Source organism: Bufo bufo, chromosome 10 (genome assembly GCF_905171765.1).
Source record: "Bufo bufo chromosome 10, aBufBuf1.1, whole genome shotgun sequence".
Classification (NCBI taxonomy): domain Eukaryota; kingdom Metazoa; phylum Chordata; class Amphibia; order Anura; family Bufonidae; genus Bufo; species Bufo bufo.
The window spans coordinates 29,124,332-29,148,278 of record NC_053398.1 but is presented as its reverse complement, the minus strand read 5'-3'; the positions used below and the strand labels follow the sequence as shown (position 1 = coordinate 29,148,278).

General features: G+C 44.4%; 1 protein-coding gene across 1 annotated transcript in view; it reads right to left on the bottom strand.

The window, feature by feature from the left end:
- KIF18A (kinesin family member 18A) overlaps positions 1-23,947 on the bottom strand; it is a 124,281-nt gene that overhangs the window by 39,168 nt on the left and 61,166 nt on the right. The window contains exons 7-9 of the mRNA XM_040410327.1: positions 21,106-21,282; positions 12,462-12,536; positions 10,042-10,151 (exon numbers count right to left, since the gene is read on the bottom strand). Of these exons, the coding sequence (XP_040266261.1) occupies positions 10,042-10,151; positions 12,462-12,536; positions 21,106-21,282 (362 nt within the window). The remainder of the gene's footprint in view (positions 1-10,041; positions 10,152-12,461; positions 12,537-21,105; positions 21,283-23,947) is intronic.

Genomic DNA, 23,947 nt, shown 5'->3' with positions numbered 1-23,947 from the left:
AGAGTGATTAAAAGGCTTGCCCCCTTCATGTTTGTAAGAGGGGTCCCCTGTGAGAATGGAGCGGAAACTTGCATGTGTTACCACCGCTCCATTCACTTTAGGGTGCCTTCGCAGACCGCGGATTTTGTTGTAGAAATTTCCGCAACTAAAATCAGTTTCATTCCTTTGAATGGGGCAGCAAGCATGTGGATTTCTGCAAGCCCCAATCAGGTGAATGGAACGGATTTTCACTCGTGGAAAATGCTGCAACTAAATCTGCAGAGTGTGAAGGAGTCCTTAGGGTCCATTCACACGTTCGCAATCATGTTCCGCATTTTGTAAAACGGAATTGCGGACCCATTCATATCTATGGGGCCGCACGATGTGGTGGCCGGATCCGGAAATGCGGACCCGCACTTCCGATACCGAAAAAAATAGAACAGGTCCTATTCTTGTCCGCAATTGTGCACAAGATTAGGCATTTTCTATGAAGTGGCAGCGATGTGCGGTCCGCAAAATGCGGAACGCACATTGCCGGTGTCCGTGTTTTGCGGATCCGCGAAACACACACGTACGTGTGAATGGACCCTTATGAGACTGAATAAGACAGCTGAACTCTGTACTCAAAACTAGACTCTTGCTCTCCTGATCAATAGACATCCAATCGCTTGGGCACCCTACCTCAGCAGCCCTTTAGCTACACCCTACTCACAAGGTTTGTGTCAGTTTCCTCCACCTTCTTAATAAATTAATTGTATAACTGGTCCTAGTGTGCGTCACTGCTACACAGAATTCAGATTGTGAGCTCCACTGGAGACTGGACTGTTATTAGTATTTACAATCTGTGTACAGCATTCTGGAATATGTTGGCACAAGAGGATACAGATTCTTTAAAAAATATATATATATTCCTGCAGTTTATATAGCATCAATATATTCTGCAGAACTGTACACAAACGTAACCACTCACGCCAGAATTTTATTTTTGAAGCGTGGGAGGAAACCAAAGTCTCCAGCGAAAAGCCAAACATCATGCAGATAGGTATTGGGTTCGGCCAGGACTTCATGGCTGCAGGACAACAGTGCCAACCATTGCACACCATAGGATCCCTGCTGAACCTACATACAGGTGAAACTCGAAAAATTAGAATATTGTGCAAAAGTTCATTTATTTCAGTATTGCAACTTAAAAGGAATTGCATTAATGCAGCTTAAAATTAGAATAGTGTGAAAAGGTTCAATATTCTAGGCTCGAAGTGTCGCACTCTAGTCAGCTAATTAATCCATACCCCCTGAGCAAAGGGGACCTGAGATTGTGACTTTAGGGTTTTCATAAGCTGTAAGCCATGATCATCCAAACTATAGCAAATAAAGGCTTGAAATATCTTGCTTTGCATGTAATGAGTCTATCTCATATTAGTTTCACTTTTTAAGTTGCATTACTTAAATAAATGAATTTTGCACGATATTTAAATTTTTCGAGTTTCACCTGTAGTCTTAAAATGCCAATGTACATGTGTAACATCCCAGAGTTATGTTACTACACTCTGTTACCCCGCTAAAACATTAAGTGTATGTATATTGTCATCTGGTATAAGTTTACATCAATTTCTCAATAATGTGCATTATCCAAGCCGATTACATATAATTTTCTGTAATTTTCATGTTCACCAGCAGGTGGCAGCAATGTATTCAGAAGGTCTTAGTTCAGTTTAGTGTTTCTAGACTGGAATAGTACATTCCAGTCTAGCTCCCCCCTCTTTGAGCAGAAGTGGGCTGGCCCATGTCCTGTCTCATGGGGAGGAAAGGAAGTTAGTGTTAGTGTACCAGCCACCCCTGCTTGGGGAAGGCTGTGTTGGTAGGAGCTCCCAGAAATAGGGATCCCAGACCAGGATCTGTCTCGGCTGAGACCAAAGATCACCCTTCCCAGACTGAGCCCTCAGCCTCAGCTGGTTGACAAGCAAGCAGCACCTCCAGAACTACAGATCTCCAGGATGAAACATTCCCTGTGAGCAGAACTGTGAGTAACTTATCCAGAGACCAGGAGAAGACAAATTCCTCCTCAGCTAGTCAGGCCCACACCAAGCAGAAGACAGATTCCTGCCATATTCTCCAGGCACTTAGTATAGAAGCAGACTAGATATTGATTCCTGCCATACATTGCCAAATACCTGCTGGGACCCAAGACTATTGCTGTATCTCATGTGGATTTATGCTGCCATTCAGTAAAGACAAGTTGGATTATGTTACCAGTCTGGATCTCATTTACTGCTACCAAAGTTCCTCAATTACTCCTACTAACAACACTCAATTTATTGCAAGTGAGCCAGGATGCAGGAGTCCAGCCGTACCAAGGTAGGAGACACCGTTGACACTACACAGAGACATTATCCCCACTCTGGCATTCCTCACCTGGTACGTGAGTTACAACACCTTAAAGGGCCCTGCAACAGTACCCTGTGCAAGCTGCAATTGGCGTCACACACACCATAGACTTTTATACACATATCCTGACCCACTGCATAATTGGCCACCGTACCACGGTCCTGCTCATTGCACATGCACTCCTCAACATCGAATTTTAACACCAAGCAAATTGTAATTACCGAGCAAATCTGCGATGTCATTGGTCGGTAATTACAAAGGGAACTGCCAGCAGCGGATCTTGATGATTTGCATGCCCAAGTGCATTCAGTGTGGCAGAACATTCCTCAGACAACCATTAATAACCTCACACTGATTTTCAAATCATTACCATGTCTATCGATCCTCTGATTTACATAAATCAATGAATTTTCCTGGTAATACAATGTTGAGGAGTTTAAAGGGAACCTGTCACCAGGATTTTGTGTATAGAGCTGAGGACATGGGTTGCTAGATAGCCGCTAGCACATCCGCAATACCCAGTCCCCATAGCTCTGTGTGCTTTTGTTGTGTAAAAAAAAACAATTTGATACATATGCAAATTAACCTGAGATGAGTCCTGTCCCCGAGATTTATATTTTTATGCTTATACCAAATCTATAATTTTTAAAGTGCATTTTTTGCAATCAATTAATTATATTTAATTATATGTATATTTATAATCATGCATCCTGGATCCTATTGTCTATTTATTTATCTACTTTCTATTCATCTATTTATATTTCATAATTATGTCATTATTAATATATCTTTTAGTCCTTCAGAGTTATGTAGGAATATGTTTTCAACCCCCCCCTCTTTCTGGTTCTTTTAAAATATTATATTGCCCTGTGGATCGATCATTCCTAGTGAAGTAGGGCATCACAAGCACTTTCCTACAGCGCTGCTGATCGCATCACGGAGGCAGCATGACGCCTGATTCTTCCGTCTGCCGAGCCTCCCTTCATGCCGGCCTGGAAGCGTCACGTCACCTAGCAACGGATTTGCATCATAGGTCACATGATTGGATCCGCGATCATGTGACCCTGTGTGACGCTGTTCCTCCTCCTTTAGCGATGGGCTGCACCTCAAAGCGATGTTTATGTCTGTCAATGATTAAAATACATTCATGTGGTATTGAGGTGACGCCCACCTCCCCCCTGACCTCTCTTGCATGTGACCATTTTTGTGTGTATATATATCCAGCATGTTTGTCCATCTGTTATGCAATATTCTTCACCTGATAAAGGGGACCCTTTCCCCGAAACGCGTTGTGTGATTGCAATAAATACTTTTGAAGATTCATCATCCGCCTTTGATTGGTTCCTTGCGCCGAGGGATGCTCCTTCTTTTTTACTTCTGTCCCCGAGATGAGTCAGGGACAGGACTCATCTCAGGTTAATTTGCATATGTATCAAATCGTTTTTTCTTACACAAAAGCACACAGAGCATTGGGGACTGGGTATTGCGGATGTGCTAGCGGCCACCTAGCAACCCATGTCCTCAGCTCTATACACAAAATCCCGGTGACAGGTTCCTTTTAATATGGGATATAATGAAAATGGAGATTGCGGTAGGATTTCTTCTTCCATGTAAGAGCATGTTTTATTGCGGCTATTGTTTACTTGGAGAAGAATACCGGTAAGTGCATGCAGCCAGCCCACACAATATGTCAGTCTACGTGGGGGTGTAGAGCTCAGGGTCTCTGTCTATGTCACTGCCATATTTCTTTCAGACTTGTTCTCAGCCAATCCGGTATGTCCGCAATGACAAGCAGCCTTTCCAAGTGTTGTGAATCACTATAGCATCTGCTGTCCTTGTCAAACATCAGTTAAAGTCAGAAAAGTCTGACAACCGCTCTGCAGTTTACTTTTGTACAGTTTATTCTTACATGTTTCCTAGGACTAGGCCTTCAAGGTTTATCTAGTACCATACATAGTGTATAGCGGTTATACACTTATGCCGATTATTATACCGTCGCTGCAGTTACTGCTGTACACCCTAGATGAAGCCCGGCTGAACGATTGGTATGTGCTTGGCCCACCGTGCATGGTCAATAGAGGGAGGGGAATAAGGCGTTGCAGGCACCTCTGGTGGCGGCTTATCTCAAGGGAGAACAAAGGTGTGGGAATGTTGGATTTCACCATGTCAAAGTTTTCTCCACCTTTTACAACATCTTCTGAGCACTATAACACATGAAACTAAAGGAGGCAGCAAGGTGTTTAGAAACGTAACATTTAATGTTATCAATTAAGATCCCAAGAACGGAAATATGGACCCCTTACAAACATACAACACAGACAAACGACAGAGGACCTGGAGTACATGTGATCTACCAGGTCACCTTTGATCAAGTCTACAGTACCACCCCTAAGAGTGGAGTGGGTCTGATAAAACAAACCAAAGGTAAGTAAATATGAGACCACAGATACTCGTGGTACACTGTTAGGTCTGCCAGACAGGCAGAAAAAAGGGTTAGTCTTACCAGTGGCGGACAGTCAGGACCGGCACCCAGGGTGCACATACAGAGGTGGTTCTTAAACTTGAGAGGGTCTTTAGGTAGACGGTCAACTAGGTGATGGAGGGCCTCCGGGAGAGGATCTATCCCTGTTAGCCCCTACTTGACTTGTTATACCCTGAAAGAGCCTCCTAACACTGGGTCCTAGCCCCGCAAGGGGTGGCCCCGTCCGGAACCTAACCCTAAACTGATAACCCTAAATGGCCCTGCCAGGGGCAAAATGTAAAGGTTAAGAGTATATCCTAAATTGTGGTGGAAATAGAACGCTAAGGTGGTGATATATTCAAATTTTCCTACGCGTTTCATATAGGAATATATCTACAGGGGGATACCTGGGACTATGAAGACCCCATAAATCATCAGGGGACAAGGGTCTTAAATAAAATACCCCTACTCCTGCAACAGCTATATGGCTGGGCGGAGGGGAAGGGGTTGAAATGGCGCAGACTGAAGGGCGTATAGCCCTATTCCACATTGGCACAATTTCCTTGGAAAGCGTATGGCCTATTTCCAGGGAATCCGGCAGAGGTAAAAAAGCTTGCTGCCGGTCTGCTGGCGTCTGGCCATTATCTAGTAATTATTCAGGCACACAGGTATTTTTTTCAAACCTGGAAAAACCCCAAACAGTCACATTAAAATTGGAAAAATGTTATTTTTTTAATTAAATTTGTGACTGAAGTAAATCTAGTTGGCACACAACTAAGTGCATTTTAACCCCTTAGGCTACATTAATACGACCAAAAATGGCCAAGTGGTCCATTTTTAATAGGCCTTTTTCTTTTTTCAGCTGATACCTTTCTTGTGTCACAAACCAGCGGGTGTGAACCCACTGTGCCACATGTCCTATCTCCTCTAAAAGCGTTGTCTAAGTGAACCCCTCGATCTTCACAGTACCCCTGATGGCGGGGATAGACTTTCCCGAGGGGAACACCAGGTCGCCACCTCTTGAGGAGGATTGGCACACGAGGCAGCTGGTCCAGGCGGACAAGGAGGTACCTTAGAAAGCTAACAGAGGTACAGACAAAGTCAGCAGGCTGATTAGTAACCAGGAGCTTCAGTGCAGGACAGAAGGATGAGGCAGAGGCGAAGTCAAACAAGCAATAGCTCAGGGCAGGCGGCACAGGTACAGGTCAGGCAATCCGGATCAGCAACAGGAGAGTCAAGGCAAGCAGGCAGAGATCAAACAGGTAGCGGAGTCCAGAAACACAAGCACGAGTCAGGTACACAGGAACACAAGCAGAGATAACAGCAACCTTAGCAGGACACAAGGACCTTGACGCTGAGGCATCTAGGAAGGTGGCCGAGCCACTTATATATGTGCAGGAGGGCTAGGATTGGTCAGCGAGGTCACATGATCCAACTCATAAAGCACAGGAAGTGAAGCGCGCTGGCCCTTAAAGGGGTTCTCCAGGAATGAAGAAGATGAAAATACTTAAATATTACTTTATTATAAATATATTCCCAAATATCTTTCATTAGTTATAATGGCTCGTTTTGTCTCGGGAGCAATCATTAGGAAAAATAAAATGGCCGCCGTCCTATTAGTACAGACAAAACCTGCACTAATCACACAGGAGGACAAGTTACTTCAGGACACTGAGGTAAAAGGCTGCCTCAACCTCCTCTCCTACCTGTCAGGGATTATAAATACAGAAAAGATCTTCAGCTGAATCTCTGTGAGAATGGAGTTCATGAGGAGACATGAAGTACAGAGAGGAAGGACAGAACAGACTCTGGTAATGTGGGGCTGTGGTAATGGAGACTGCACACAAGTGCTGCTGCTCATTACCCACATCCCCACCTCCTCTCTGCACTTCATTCTCATGAACTCCATTCCTATAGAGATTCAACTGAAGATCGTATTAAACTGCATTCATGATCACAATCCCTGACAAGCAGAGCGGAGGATGAGGCAGCTCTTTTTTTTTTAATCAGATAGTTTTTATTGTAACAGAAAGCGCCACATTTCGTAAAATATCCAACATGTAACACACAGTAGAGTGCTATATAACAGTGTATAATCACCCATAATGTCTCAAATATTACAAAAATTGACTTACAGGTGCATAGAATCATTACAAAGTAGATATAATAAACAGTTTTATACCCCAATTTCCACCCTTCTACCACTCCCTCCCCTGCCCCCTCTCCCCACCGGTTTCAGGAGCCACCAGCACTCCCACAAGCCATTGCATACATTTGTGACATCCAGGGGTCCCACAATTTCTCAAATTTATTTAGACAGCCCCTTTTCTGAAGAATGTTTTTTTCGTATGTAATCATGGTATTCACCTTACGCGTAAATTCCCCGATTGTGGGGGGTACAGCTTGTATCCAGAGTAGGGCTACCAATTTCCTAGCCGTATACTATAACCTACCTATAGCTATTTTGGACACCTGTTCAGTGCTTATATCCGACACATATCCTAAAATACACACCTTCGGGTCATGCGGAATGCTTACTAAGTATGCTCTTTGAATGATAGCAGTCACCTACCTCCAATAGGCAGCCAGAGCCCCACATGTCCATAACATATGTATAAGATCAGCGGGCTCTGTACGATGAGGCAGCTCTTTAGTTCAGTGTTATAAAGTAACTTGTGCTGCTGTGTGATTAGGATGGGTTTTGTGTGTACTAATGGGTTTTATTTATCCTAATGATTGGTCCCTAGACAAAACAAGCTATTATAACTAAAAAAAGGTATTTGGGAATATATTAATAATAAGGTAATATTTAGGTACTTTCATTTACTAAGATCCTGGAGAACCCCTTTAAGGAAGTGCTGCGGGGTACAAGCAGCAAGCATGCGGTGGCCAAGGCTGAAAGGAAACTGTGGCGCAGATCCCAGAACAACGGTACCTACACGGACAGAGCCCAGGACTGCAGCGGTGAATGGGGAAGCACTGGCAGCTAAACACGGCGCCCGGGACCGCGGCGGTAAGCATGGGAGCAGCAGCGCACAGCAGCCGCTGTTACATCTTGAAAAACAATCATTAAAAAGGCCCCCTTCTATCATAGGGTCTGTCAGGCCGTGCTGCACCTGAGGGGTTAACTACCACTGATCGCAGCTCCCTGTCATAGAGGTCGGGTGCCGGATTCTGCAGCCGGCACCCGCCGCCTGTATTTGTATTAATGGTTTGGTTACCTTCATTGGTGGGTGGTGCAGTGCTCCCCCCCCCCACAGTATTAAAAACCATTAGTGGTGCAGTGCGCCCTCCCAACCCCCGTATTAAATCACTCTTTATTGGTGGTGCAGTGGCAGTTCCGATTGGAGCCCCAACAGTGTAATGGCGGGGCTCCGATCGGTTACCATGGCAGCCAGGATGCTACTGAAGCCCTGACTGCCATGGTAAGCTCCCTGCTGCTGTGTGGACAAAGCACAGAGCAGCAGGGAGAGTGTGAAGTCCTAATAACCCTGATAGAGCTCTATTCGGGTGAATAGGACAAGTGATTAAAAGATCCCAGGTTCTAGCCCCTAAGAGGGTAAATACCTACTAAAGTAAAAAAAAAACAAAAAAAAAAACACCTAAATATTAAGTATAAATCACCCCCTTTCCCAATTTTACATATAACATATCTAAACAATAAATAAACATATTACATATCGCCACGTCCGAAAAGTCCAAACTTTTTTATGGTATCGAAATCAAATCAACATTTTGGTATCGTGACAACTCTAGTAGGAGCTTGAGATGTGAGACCGGTCTTGTTTAACAGCTGACAATTAGTTGCTCTACGTGTCGAGATGTAATCTTTAGAAATCAAATTGAGAGGTCTCAGCAGCTTTGACTGCCAACCCGATTTCGAAAGGCAATATCTCACGATGTAGATCAGCAAATGCCGCGACCAGTCTCGCATCTCAAGCTGCTACATAGCTCAAGATATGAAGGGTCAAAGCAGCCCTCTCCCTTCTCATGGTCAGAGCCAGTGTGGAGGAGGAGAGGCAGTAGGTTGACATGCTGCAAGAGCAGATACATAGAAAGTTTCTCCCTACATGACTGTACATGGTCCCAGGGGAAGGGTAACATGAACTTATGTGCATGTAACCCATCCCTCTCTCTATCAGTCAGATCATACTTGTTTCCTGATTGCCACATACTGTATGGGGATCTTTTTTTTTTCCAGGAAAGGAGTGAGAAGATGAGTGTTTGCCCATCTAATCACTTTTCTGTGCCTAATTGGGACGAATATTGACGCAATGACCCAGACGTTTGCTAGCATCTGGATCACAATGTTAAATAAGTCACACCTTACTAGGGTTGTCACGATACCAAAATTTTGATACGATTTCGATACCATGCGGGAAAAAAATATAACACCAAAAAAGCCCAGTGCATTCTGCAAAAAGAAAGGCAAAATCGCATTTTTTTTTTTTTTTTTCCCTGTTACGGCGTTCACCGCATAGGAGATATTTTTTAATATTTTAATAGTTTTGAATTTTCGGACGTGGCGATATTTGATATGTTTATTTATTTATTGTTTATATATTTTATATGTAAAATTGGGAAAGGGGGCGATTATACTTAATATTTTTTTTTTTTTACTTTAGTAGCTATTTAACCTCTTAGGGGCTAGAACCTGGGATCTTTTAATCCCTTGTCCTATTCACCCTAATAGAGCTCTATCAGGGTGAATAGGACTTCACACTCTCCCTGCTGCTCTGTGCTTTGTCCACACAGCAGCAGGGAGCTTACCATGGCAGCCAGGGCTTCAGTAGCGTCCTGGCTGCCATGTTAACCGCTCGGAGCCCCGCCATTACATGGCTGGGGCTCCGATCGGAACTGCCACTGCACCACCAATGAAGAGGAGGGGACTCTGTGGCCACTGCCACCAATGATTTAATACTGGGGTTGGGGGGAGGGAGGGCGTGCTGTGCCACCAACGGTTTTAAAACTGGGTTGGGGGGCTATGTTTCAGGGCACGTAGTCTACATGGCTTACTTTAAAACTGATTTTGGAAGTGACAGACTCCCCTTCAGGAATTCACTCTTGAAACTACAAGACTATGCTAAAATAATGAACCCTTATTAGCTAAAAGTTGAGGGTCAAATCCATAGTCACTCTAGGCTGTAGAAGATAAGTAACGCCTCAGCATTAAAAAAAAGGGATGACCTGCACAACCACAGACTACACCAAAATACCTCTTGATTTCTGCCTGTTGCTGGTTTGTGGTAGACCCATGATTCTGCTTGCTTTGCTCTGGAATCCCTTGCTCTTCATAGGTCATCAATTTCTCCTTCAGCATGGCAATCTAAAAAGAAATACAAAAATGGGAATTTCAATGAATTTAAAGGGCATATACAAGATTACATAAAGGGTAAGTGAATGAGATTCTGCAGACAAAACATAGACTACAGTGATGCTGTTTCCAGGAAAAAATAAATAAATAGATCCTTTAATAATCTTAGGCTACTTTCACACTGGCGTTTTGGCTTTCGGTTTCTGAGATCCGTTTCAGGGCTCTCACAAGTGGTCCAAAATGGATCAGTTTTGCCCTAATGGATTCTGAATGGAAAAGAATCCGCTCAGAATGCGTCAGTTTGGCTCCATTCAGTCACCATTCCGCTCTGGAGGCGGACACCAAAATCCTGCCTGCAGCGTTTTTCTGTCTGCCATATGGTGCGGAGCAAGACGGTTACGTCCTGGCACACAATGTAAGCCGTTTTCTCTGACACAATAGAAAACGGATCTGTCCCCCATTGACTTTCAATGGTGTTCATGACGGATACGTCATGGCTATAGATGACATAATAGAACCGGACCTGTTCATGACGGATGTATGCGGTTGTATTATGGTAACAGAAGCGTTTTTGCAAATGCATGACTGATCTGCAAAAAATGCTAATGTGAAAGTAGCCTTAGATAAACCCTGTTATTCCTTTAATGTGAGACTTAAAAAAATAAATTAATAATAATAATAATAATAATATATATTTTAGAATAAACTATTAAACCAGATTTTATATATATATAGATAGATAGATAGAGAAACATAATGCAAACTTGAATTTTAAAGAGGTTTTCCAAACAATAAAACGGATAGTTATATGGTCAAAGTCTGCCTGGACCTTTGCTTAAACCGTTCCGCTCCTAGCCTGGCGCCGTGCCATGCATTCCACAAAAGTTCTAGTTGAAGGGGTCGTTTCACCTCATCAAGCTTAATTTATTATGTGTATACGTGTATAAAGTTGATTTGAGTAACTTAATATATACTTAATATGTATTTATTTTCAAAGCAGTAACTTCAGATTTGTTCCTTTTTATACACTGCTCGTCTCTAGGGGTTATGGCCACCGCTGCAATGCCGCAGAGGTGGCCACACTTGCACACAATAAGAGAGAAATCTGGCCTTTCTGGTGGCCGTAATCACGGTAGTGAACGCACATAGGCCCATGCGTATTAGCTCCAGTCCCCAAACACCACACTATCTTCTCTGGCATTAGCTCCTGGCCACCTCGTTTCAGTTATGGCAGCTTGTATACAACAGCTCCAGGGCACACACCACAGCCTTGGAGCTGTTCTATACATCTACGGGAAGATAGAGAACTAGCAAACAAATTGTGGCAACCATTTACCATTGGTTATCACGATCTGTACAGTGCCTGCTCAGCCAAACCTGCTCTAGTGATTCTAATACAATGGCCAGCACAGTGGCTCAGTGGTTAGCACTGGTGACTTACAGCGCTGGAGTCCTAAGTTTGAGTCCAATCAGGGACAACATCTGCATGGAGTTTGTATGTTCTTCCCGTGTTTGAGTGGGTTTCCCCCGGGTTCTCCGGTTTCCTCCCACACTCCAAAGACATACTGAGTAATGTGGAGTAATGCTAATGTCTGTAGGCACTGTGGAATGTGTCAGTGCTATATAAGTGATGAGAATGTGTTGCAAGCGCCAATGCACAGCTGCCTGTGCTATCATCATTCGCAGTAAAAGACACACCCCGCACGACAGGTTAAAGGGTGTGTTGGGAGCGATGCGTGCAACACTGAAATAAGGAGGAGAGACAACCCCTTTAAGTGAAAGGGACTGCATTACAATTGTTATATATTGCTGGGTCAGGACTAATGCCAAATTGGGAAGTCTTGAGGAGTTAAAAAACAGAGATCTTCAGAAAATACTTCCAAGGAGGATGGACATGACATAAAAAAAATAATTATATATATATATATATATATATATATATATATATACACACACACACAGCTAATTTTGGGGAAAAAGGGGAATGTTCATTGCTTTCTGACTGAGCACACACACTGCTCTATCCAATGAGCTGTGGCAAGATTTGAACATGTCATCTCATCGCAGACATCCCCTTTAATATGACCGCAGCCATGGATTCAGTTCCTCAGATTTTGCTGAGGGCAGTTTCCAAGGCCTGATTATTTTCCTGGCAGCAGCGCTACAGGGAAAATGTAGTATTACAGGCCGCCATTCAGATGAGCAACTGACTGTGTAATAACGTATTCTCAGTTAAATATAAGGGAAGGGGGGGGGGGGGTGGGTGGGTGTTATAAATAACTAGTAAATATAAATTCACGTTTTAACCCATCATGAACCTACCTCTTTCTTCTGCTGCTCGCAGATCTTAGCATATTGGCTAATGTGACTGTCCAGGCTAACCACATTACTCTTCACCTGGGAAGAAAAGGTGGACATTTTAGCCCTCAATTATTTAAACCATGTTTCAGTAATGAGGGAGACATCAAGCTGTACATTAAGAAGTGTATATATTTGCACACATACTTGGTGAGAGATGGAAATGGAAAATAAATAGAATAAAGAAGAAAATTAAAATCGTAAAAAACAAAAAGTTCAGCTAAATTTAATATACCGGTACTTAAAGGGAGCCTGTCACCTCCATATGGCCATATACAGTGCTTACATGGCTCTGTAGCACACCTATACAGGATTGTAACGGCACCTTTGTTCTTATCTTTAGACTTGCACAAGCAGGAAAGTAGAAATTACTTACCGGTAATTGGGTTTTCCAATAACCTCCACAACGGCACTGACAGGAGGGTGTCCCCGCCCCCAGGACAGGAAACAACGCAGGAGCACATGATTTAAAAGGCCTCCTCCCCCTTACCTATCCAGTAAGAGAGTACTCGGAATTGATGCAAAAAGGAAAAATTGTATTAAATATCAAATTACATCATTTGACAAAGAAAACATGATATAAGTAATATCCCATAATATGAATCCACAAGGGAGGGAAAAAACTCAATGCCGTTGTGGAGGTTATTGGAAAACCCAATTACCGGTAAGTAATTTCTACTTTTCCCCCGGCACCTCCACAACGGCATTGACAGGAGGATTAACAGAGTAATCTACTCGGGAGGGACAACAGCAGCGAGAATTCTGCGACCAAAGGATAAGTCTTGATTTTTTTGAATATCAAGTCTATAATGGTTGTAGAAGGTTATAGGGCTTGCCCATGTGGCCGCTTTGCAGATCTGGTCTAAGGAGACCGAGGCCGCCTCTGCCCAAGAGGATGACACGGCTCTTGTAGAGTGAGCTCTTATTCCTGTAGGCGGAAGGAGATCCTTCTTAATGTAAGTTGTTGCAATGACCTCTCTAATCCATCTTGATATAGATGACTTGCTGGCCCAGTGTCCCTTGTTGGCCCCTTGATACTGAAGAAATAATTGGTCTGAGAGTCTGAAGGACTCTGTGGCTTTTAGATAAGCCAACACAGTCCTCCTAACATCCAGGTTGTGGAAGTTCTTCTCCTTTTCGGTAGTCGGTTGTGGACAAAATGAAGGCAAAAAGATTTCCTGGCGACAGTGAAATCTGGAGACCACTTTGGGTAGGAACGAAGGGCAATGCCTTAGGATTATACGGTCGTCCAGTATAGTTAGGTAAGGAGGTCTACAGGAAAAAGCTTGTATTTCTCCGATCCTTCTTGCAGTGGTTATTGCTACTAAGAAAACAGCTTTGTAGGTTAGTAGCTTTAAGGAAATATTGTCCACTGGTTAGAACGGATGTTCCATCAATACTGAGAGGACCAAGTTTAGATCCCATGGTGGGATTATGGAACGGACAGTAGGTAACTTTCTTGTGGCCCCTTTAATGAAGCGCTTAACAAGGGGTGAGTCAGCTAATTTTTATCTAAGAAGGCTCTGAGAGCAGATATTTGCACCTTTAGAGTGGCGGGTCAAGGACCCTTGTTTAAGCCCCATTGTGAGAATTCCAGTACTTGAGGTATGTCGGGAAAATAAGAATTTTTAGGGAAGGACAGGAAGGCTTTCCAGGTTCTTAGATACATTTTTGAGGTGATTGAGTTGCGGCTCAGTATAAGAGTCGAAATGACTTCATCTGACAATCTTTTCATTTTTTGAATTGACCGTTCAACTTCCAGGCCGTCAGGTTAAGCCGTTTTAGTCCTGGATGATAAATCGGACCCTGATGGAGAAGGTACGGGATCTGTGGCAAGGTCCAGAACAGTCCCGCAGATAGTTTGGGCTAGGCCAAGGTTGGGATAGGGCATCTATGCAAAGAGACTGATCTTGCCAGGAGAGGGAGCAAAATTTTTCGGTCCGTCAGTTGTCACTTGTGGCGAACAGATCTAAGTCCGGATTTTCCCACTTTTTTCAAATATTGTGGAAGATCTGGGGTTTTAGAGACCATTCCCGTTCCCTCAAGGTTGTTCGACTGAGGAAATTGGCTACAAAATTTAGTTCTCCTTTGACATGGACTGTGGATAAGGACAGAAGATTTCTCTCGGCCCAGAAAAATATATTGTGAGCTACGGCTGCTAAGGAGCGGCTTCTGGTTCCGCCCTGCTTGTTGAGGTAGACGACCGCTGTGGTGTTTTCCGATAGCACTTTTACGTGTTTTGAGGATAAGGGCGTGTGTAGAGACGTGATGGCATTGTAAATGGCCATAAGCTCTTTTAGATTTGAAGAGGATTTTAACATATCTGGGCCCCATTTGCCTTGCACTATTTTCCCATTTGCGTGGCCCCCCATTCTGATCTGCTGGCATCCGTGGTGATTATCATCTGATCTCTTTGTCGCCAATAAACCCCTGTGTTTAGTTTTTTTTTTTATAGTTTCCACCACATGAGGGATCTCTTTACAGAATTTGGGATGTAAACCTTCTTTTCTAGGGCAGCGATTGTTCCATCCCACGAGGAAAGAAGGAAGGACTGAATTACACGTGAATGGCTCTGAGCCCATCTGACTGACGGGATTGTGGAAGTGAGAAGACCTATCACTCTCATCATGTTCCTGAGAGAGGTAGTCCTTAGACTGCAAAAACGGGAGCTCTCCAGTCGCAACCTGGTCTTCTTTTATGTCGGCAGAAATGACATAAGTAGATGAGAGTCCAATAGAACTCCAAGGAAGATCCTTCTTCTGTCTGGGGACAGATTAGATTTTTTGAAGCTTATGATCCACCCCAGGGAGGTGAAGCAGTCCTGAACCAGGGAAAGATGGAGTCTGAGGAGTTCTTCTGAGCCAGATGCTATTAAGAAGTCATCCAGATATGGAGTTATTAGAATCTTTTGGAGATGTAGGTATCTTATTACGTCGGACATGATTTTTGAAAACACTCTTGGGGCTGAAGAGAGGCTGAACGGAAGGGCTCTGAATTGGAAGTGGCACAAATTTTCCCCCATGAAAACCGCGATTCGTAAGTATTTTTGATAGAGTGGATATATTGGAACATGGTAGTGGGCGTCCTGTAAATCCTCTGTTGCCATGAAACAATCTTGAGGGAGCAGATTTACGGTAGATTTTATGGTTTCCATCTTGAATTTTTTGTATATAATCAACCTGTTTAGGGATCTTAGATTTATTATCAATCGAAAGGATCCGCTTGGTTTTGGTACTAGAAAGATTGGGGAATAGAACCCCTTTCCACATTGATCCTTTGGGACCGGAAGGAGTATCTTCTTTTCTATTAAGGAGGAGATTTCTGACTCTAGACAAAGTTGTTTTTGTAGAGGAGACAGCTTTTTGTTTAGGGTGAACTGGTCTTGAGGGAGGGATACAAATTCCAGTTTTAATCCTTCTTTTAGGGTGTTTATTACCCACGGGGAAGCATGGATCTGTTCCCACGCAGGAATGAAGTCCGTATTCACCTCCTCCTTAATAATCGTTCTTAGGGACTCAAGGAAGGAGGGCGACTCCTCAGAAACGACCTTTTCTGTGCATTTCTGGCACAAGGGTTTTCTATTCTTTGAGGTAAAGGATTTTCTGCAAATGGCGCATTTTCTGCGTCCTGCTTCCCCACTGGCTGGCTTTGAAGTCATGGTCTCAGTGTCCTAAGAGAAAAAATAGAGGGCAATAGGACCATGAAGCCGACACTTGGTTTAGCCACCACCTCACCAGAGTGAAAAATTTCCCATAATCATGCCCAGACAGTGCTAATTAACAACAGGCAGTAATAGGAGGTTAGAAAAATGATCCTCCAGGGGAGGAGGCTTACCGGGCTGGGGGCAGAGGCAGCGGGATTACCAGATCTCCTAGAAGTGTCATCCACTAGAGCGAGCATGGCCCTTGCGAGCGGTGAGCGTGGGCTGGATGTCCGGCTTCACTTCACAAATGCCGGCATTACAGCCCCGCTTTTACAGCACGCTCACCCCGGAAGTACCGAAGTTATCGCGAGATTCTCTTGCTCAAGGAGAATCTCGCCTGGTGACGTCACGAAATCCCGTGCGATTTCCCCTTCTCAAGGGAAATCGCAAGCCCGGGGATGCCGGCACGCAGGTCTTACACCGAGGGACGGGAAAGGGAGGCACACGCGTCCCCGGGAAACCCGTCCCCTGCACCAGCCCACCCACCGCGTGGGGCACAAAGAGCGAGGCTGGGCGAGATTGAAAATATCCCTGACACGGCAGGAGCGGCTCCTACGTATCCCGAGGACAGGAAACAACGACTGGATAGGAAAGGGGGAGGAGGCCTTTTAAATCATGTGCTCCTGCGTTGTTTCTTGTCCTGGGGGCGGGGACACCCTCCTGTCAGTGCCGTTGTGGAAGTGGCGGGGAAAAAAACGAAGTTTAATTCATATACAAATGAGGGCTCGCAAGTGCCCAGGGGCGGCGTTCAGTGTGTAGGTGCCCAGGCTGCTCTGCCTTCTTTTTACTTTACTCCTCCCCAGTCTCTGCCTTTGCCCGCCCTCCAAGTCTCTTGCCTCATCAATAGGTCCGGCCGAGGTCATGCGCACTAGGTGAAGCGATGCAGTGCCCACAATGGGCATCACCGTGCGCATGCCCCAGCCCGGCGAAGCAGTGCACAGGCGTGGGATCTTGGCCGGACCTAGCGATGACATAAAGGACTTGGGGGGCGGGCAAAGGAAGAGGCTGGGGAGGAGTAAAGTGAAAAGAAGGCAGAGCAGCCTGGGCACCTACACACTGAATGCCGCCCCTGGGCACCTACACACTGAACGCCGCCCCTGGGCACTTGCGAGTGCTCATTTGCATATGAATTTTACTTAGTTTTTCCTGCTTGTGCAAGTCTAAAGAAAAGAACAAAGGTACCGTTACAATCCTGTATAGGTGTGCTACAGAGCCATGTAAGCACTGTATATGGCCATATGGAGGTGACAGACTCCCTTCTCATACAGTTTGTTTTAATAACTACTTGCATTTCCCATGTAAAAATTGTGGAGCATCATTTCATATAAGTCTATATTATGCCATTTCTCTATCATTCTTAGGTCTCATGCACACGACCTTGCCGTTTTTTGCGGTCCGCAAAAAATGGAAGCCGCCCGTGTGCCTTCCGTAATTTGAGGAACGGGCGGCCCATTGTAGAAATGCCTAATTGTTGTCCGCAAAACGGACAAAAATAGGACATGCTATATTTTTTTTGCGGGGCCACGGAACGGTGCAACGGATGCGGACAGGACACGGAATGCTGTCCGCATCTTTTGCAACCCCATTGAAGTGAATGGGTCCACACCCGAGCCGCAAAAAATGTGGCTCGGATGCGGACCACAAAAACGGTTGTGTGCTTTCGGCCTTACTGGAAGGTTTTCACTGAATTGCGAACAGTCTCCAATAAAGGTCCATCTGGGTGTTACCATTTCGGGGTGTGTTCCTGCACAGACTGGATAGTGTCAGACTGTGCAGGGACACACTCCCAACTGGTAACACCCATCTGGACCTTTATAGCAGACTGCTGACCATTCATAAACTTTTAGTAGGAATACTAGAGGAGTGGCACAAGAGAGTCATAAGAATAGATGCCCCAGAATTGTTATTACAAGGGCAATGCAAGCAGTCACTAAGACAGACTTGTCAGGAAAGGAGACAGCTCCTCTAACAGGTTTTAAATTTTTTTTTTTATTTCTTCGGTGCATATTCAATAACAAATGCAGCAACTTTGCATTTAGTCTTTATTAAAAATCTCTTATTGTTGTGTGCCAGCAGCTCCTATACAGACCTATGTGTCTCCATTCTTACAGAGTACAGTCTGTGTAGTCCGATTCTTCCACCTATCGTCAACTTCTTGCCAATGTACAGTCGTGGCCAAAAGTTTTGAGAATGACAAAAATATTGGAAATTGGAAAAGTTGCTGCTTAAGTTTTTATAATAGCAATTTGCATATACTCCAGAATGTTATGAAGAGTGATCAGATGAATTGCATAGTCCTTCTTTGCCATAAATTAACTTAATCACAAAAAAACCTTTCCACTGCATTTCATTGCGGTCATTAAAGGACCTGCTGAGATCATTTCAGTAATTGTCTTGTTAACTCAGGTGAGAATGTTGACGAGCACAAGGCTGGAGATCATTATGTCAGGCTGATTGGGTTAAAATGGCAGGCTTGACATGTTAAAAGGAGGATGATGCTTGAAATCTTGTTCTTCCATTGTTAACCATGGTGACCTGCAAAGAAACGCGTGCAGCCATCCTTGCGTTGCATAAAAATGGCTTCACAGGCAAGGATATTGTGGCTACTAAGATTGCACCTCAGTCAACAATTTATAGGATCATCAAGAACTTCAAGGAAAGAGGTTCAATTCTTGTTAAGAAGGCTTCAGGGCGTCCAAGAAAGTCCAGCAAGCGCCAGGATCGTCTCCTAAGGAGGATTCAGCTGCGGGATCGGAGTGCCGCCAGTGCAGAGCTTGCTCAGGAATGGCAGCAGGCAGGTGTGAGCGCATCTGCACGCACAGTGAGGTGAAGACTTTTGGAAGATGGCCTGGTGTCAAGAAGGCCAGCAAAGAAGCCACTTCTCTCCAAAAAAAACATCAGGGACAGGTTGATCTTCCGCAGAAAGTATGGTGAATGGACTGCTGAGGACTGGGGCAAAGTCATATTCTCCGATGAAGCCTCTTACCGATTGTTTGGAGCATCTGGAAAAAGGCTTGTCCGGAGAAGAAAAAGTGAGCGCTACCATCAGTCCTGTGTCATGCCAACAGTAAAGCATCCTGAGACCATTCATGTGTGGGGTTGCTTCTCATCCAAGGGAGTGGGCTCACTCACAATTTTGCCCAAAAACACAACCATGAATAAAGAATGGTACCAAAACACCCTCCAATAGCAACTTCTTCCAACAATCCAACAACAGTTTGGTGAAAAATCAATGCATTTTCCAGCACGATGGAGCACTGTGCCATAAGGCAAAAGTGATAACTAAGTGGCTCAGGGACCAAAACTTTGACATTTTGGGTCCATGGCCTGGAAACTCCCCAGATCTTAATCCCATTGAGAACTTGTGGTCAATCCTCAAGAGGTGGGTGGACAAACAAAAACCCACTAATTCTGACAAACTCCAAGAAGTGATTATGAAAGAATGGGTTGCTATCAGTCAGGAATTGGCCCAGAAGTTGATTGAGAGCATGCCCAGTCGAATTGCAGAGGTCCTGAAAAAGAAGGGCCAACACTGCAAATACTGACTCTTTGCATAAATGTCATGTAATTGTCGATAGAAGCCTTTGAAACGTATGAAGTGCGTGTAATTATATTTCACTACATCACAGAAACAACTGAAACAAAGATCTAAAAGCAGTTTAGCAGCAAACTTTGTGAAAACTAATATTTGTGTCATTCTCAAAACTTTTGGCCACGACTGTACACTCAGTACAGATGGGGAACAGCATGACTGCAGGTTCAGAAGGGTTTTTAGTCTTACTATAGAAACACATAAATCTGCATGGGTGCTGTAGACATAAAAAGATTTTTACTTAAAAGGGTAACTGTCATATTTGTTTTTTATTTGCTAGTTTATTAGAGCTAGGCATGTATACCTGAGTTAGTCTGTCAATGATTGTCAAAAGATCTGTACCTTATAATAACAGCTTTCATTAATGTCCTCTGTCCCTTTCCACTGGTCCGTTAAAAGACTGTTGCTAGGGCTCATCTGTCTCCCTTTTAGTATAAGCAGAAGACAGAGGGGCGGTCCTCCACACTGCATGCCTTCATTAGGTTTCAGAGTGAGGAGGCGTGTCTCTCAGTAATCCAATCTGATTGGCTGGCAGGGAGCTGCTGGCTACAGCAAGTGTGTATCGGAAGAGAGAGAAAGCAGTTTTGGCCTCAGAGAACTGGCAGAGGAGACATCTTGAGAAGGTCCTCATATTATAAATGTTTAAACAGCCGTAACTAAGGGAAAAACTGAACGAAAACAGTGGAATGTGAAGAAACTAAAGATTGCTTTATGCATAATGCTGCGGCAGTAACATATGCTAAAATTGATTTTTCGATGAAAACATGACAGTTACCCTTTAAGACTGTTCAAAGTTTCATCATTTTCTTTTTTAATTTAAGACGCACTGTAGCGATGAAAAAGTTATCAAGGTGGACATGGCACTTGAAGCGCTGCCTTGCCCAGCTTACAGTTGCGTCTCTCCAGCTGCATATGCGTTCACAAACCATTTAAAGAAGTTCTAAAGAAGTTTTCAAGGCTCCTGTCATTGAGGGCTCAGGCACACAAACGTATTTTCTTTCCGTGTCCGTCCCGTTTTTTTTGCGGATCTACTCCATTCAATGGGAGCTGAGCTGCAGTAACCCAACACGGCCACTAAACTTTGAACTGAGCTGTCTGCTTCCTTCTCCATTCAGTTCCATTTTGAGGGCAGGAGGCTGCGTGGAACAGCTTATAGTGGGGCAGCAGAGTGTCAGACACTCACCGACAGATCACCAATGTCAGGAGCCTGGAAAACCCCTTTAAACATGGATTTTCACAGTAATTTCTCAAAAATGCAAAAAAAATAATTTTGAGCAATGAGCAAAATGGAAAACGCTAGGATCTTCACTTACAGCAGATTTGATATCCTTGGCTCGGTTTGCATACTTCAGAGTATTGTAGGTATCATCGTATGACAGTGAAGAGGGGCTAACAGCAGCGATCATGATAGTGTGACAGTTTCCTCCCAGCGAATCTTTTAGGAGCCGTGTAAGCTTACTGTTTCGGTAAGGTATATGTTGCTTCTTTGTCTAAAGGGCACACAAAGCATGGAACCCCCATTAATAATTTGTACACTTGGAAAATGTATACATTGCTGTAATCTGTCCATTGTACAAAAAAGTACAGTAATGTCCACACACAAAGATGACCAGTCACCTCTCCTGATATCTGTTTTATTAACTATTTGCATCCCCCAATCCCCATGTAGTAACAAGGATAGATGCCCCAGGATTATATGGTGTGCCAATCCTCTAGAATCCCTAGAATTACAAGTTTCTGAATGAATTGCCAGCAGTCTGCAATATAGTGTCATCTGGGTGTTATTAGTCGGGGGGTATGCCCTGCACAGTTTGACACTGGCAGCACCACCTGGAGGGGGCAGGGCTGACCGGGTACACAGGGAGAGGCACACAGACTTCTCTCTCCTCTGTGTCACCGTGAGGCCAACGTGCCCACTTTGAGACTATGCACAGAATTTTGTGCGAAAAAATCGCAGCGCAATAGTCCCACAGTCCCTATCCAGGCCAAGCCCAATCTATAGAGTAAAATGCACAGAGCGCTTCTTTAGTGATGTAGTGATAGTGATGAGGCTGATCGCACTAGAGGAATATCTAATATATTTCTGACAGATGGTAAAGATCTTCACTCACTGACCGTTGCCATAAACAGTTTTCAATTACCAAAGTATATTTTTTTCACAGTATTCAGGTGTAATACAAGGATTTTTTTGTGCCCATATTATGGATGCAATACCCGGAGCTCCCTGAACCTGAGGTATGGCAGATATAATGGCACCCATATTATATCTGTCTGAATGCAGCCTTAGTTATAGGGGTACTCCGATTATAACAAGTTATCCCCTCTCCACAGGATAGTGATGGCTAACCTCCGGCACTCCAGCGGTGGTGAAGCTACGACTCCCAGCATGATCCATTCATTTCTATGGAGTTCTGAGAACAGCCAAGCAAGGGGGCATGTTGGGAGTCATAGTTTTACCACAGCTGGAGTGCCGGAGGTTAGCCATCACAGGGATAGGGGATAACCGTCAGATTGATGTGGGTCTTACCGCTGGGATCCGCACTGACCACGAGAATGAAGGCCCTTTAACCGGCATACAAAAGTTAGTTAGTGCATGCCTGTGGTTTTTGCATTTCTTTAAAGGGGTTACCCATGCTTTTAATACTGGTGACCTATCCTGAGTCAGGATAGGTCATCAGTATCAGATCAGCGGGGGTCCGACACCCGACGATCAGCTGTATGAAGGGAAGGCGCGCGCGGTGGGCACGTGCCGTCTCCAGTCTTTCTTCCTGCTGCTTCTGCTATGTCTATGGCAATTTACGCATTTCAAAGACTGTTAGGAGGATCACTTTATGGGCGCTGAGGGTCTGACGATCTGGTTGGTTTAGCGCTGCCTCCCCTCCACGTTTTTTCCCCCTGCAGAACTGTGTCCCGACACCATTCAATTGATTGTGTCCCGTCTGTAGCTCCCTTGTATACCCCGTGGCCGGACAACCCCCCCAAAGTAAAGGCATATCCTACAGATCTTCCATGGCTTTACAAGAGGGATCAGCAACCTTCGGCACTCCAGCTGCTGTGAAACTACAACTCCCAGCATGCACACCTACTAGGCTGTTATTGTAACTCCTATAAGAAATGTTAGGAGGTTTCTGGGAGTTGTAGTTTCAGAACAGCTGGAGCTCCGGAGGTTGCCGATCCCTGCTTTACAAAATGGAGTTAACTCTTTAGACAAAAACACATAATAAGAAAACCTGGAGACACACACTAACGAGTCCATTTTATGCATTAGAGGATCGCTCCCCCCTTCCCACCTCTCCTCGCCTCCTACCATCCTCTTCCTTTCGGAGTGAAAGTTGTGAATATATAATTTTGACTTTCATGCAACTCGGGTGTAAATTGTCTCTTTACCCTATGGGGAAAATTGATTAAACGCCAGTTGTGACAAGTCTTGTTTGCACTTCACCCTCGCCACTTTCCGTGGTGGGGGCGTGGTGAGGACCCGGTCCTAGGCCTGCCACATTTATCTTCATTTAGCTGCCGTAGATTTCTGTTTAGGTGCACAGACTGCTAGAGGATGCCCCTAATTTATGACTAGGCTTGCATCCGCTGGATATCATAGATGGGCGTAAAGGTGGAATTACAATAGTTGCATTAAGATCTTAAAAAGATAAATGTACATGCAACACAATGCATTCTTATGGACTGCACCCCTCATGCTGCAAGAAGTATGCCCCATCCCGATACCCTTCTTTCTGAAAATATAAGGGTGTCCTAGCGCTAAGACCTCCCACCCAGAATTACTAGCAAATTTCAAAGTTTCAAAACTTCTGGCCAAGCAAATGTTACTAAGGGAGGAAAATAGCATAATATGCACCATCTTTTTGTTCCCTCCATGTAACGCAGTATTCAGACTTTCAGATGTATTTAGGCCCTGTTCACATGGTCCAGAACTGCCTTCTAGCCCCAATGTCTTCCTAACGGACAGATGAGGGGAGTATGACTGCAAAGTCCGACTACACAAGGTTTGTTTGCTGTCTGTTACCGTGGAAATGCGCAGGAGGTATAGATACAAAACTGCTTGGTTTTAGATGCATTGAGGCAACATAAGGTGACAACCGCTTTCAGAACTCAACCCCTGGCAAAAAAAAAAAAAGATCTTGCCAAGGAAAGCTGCAG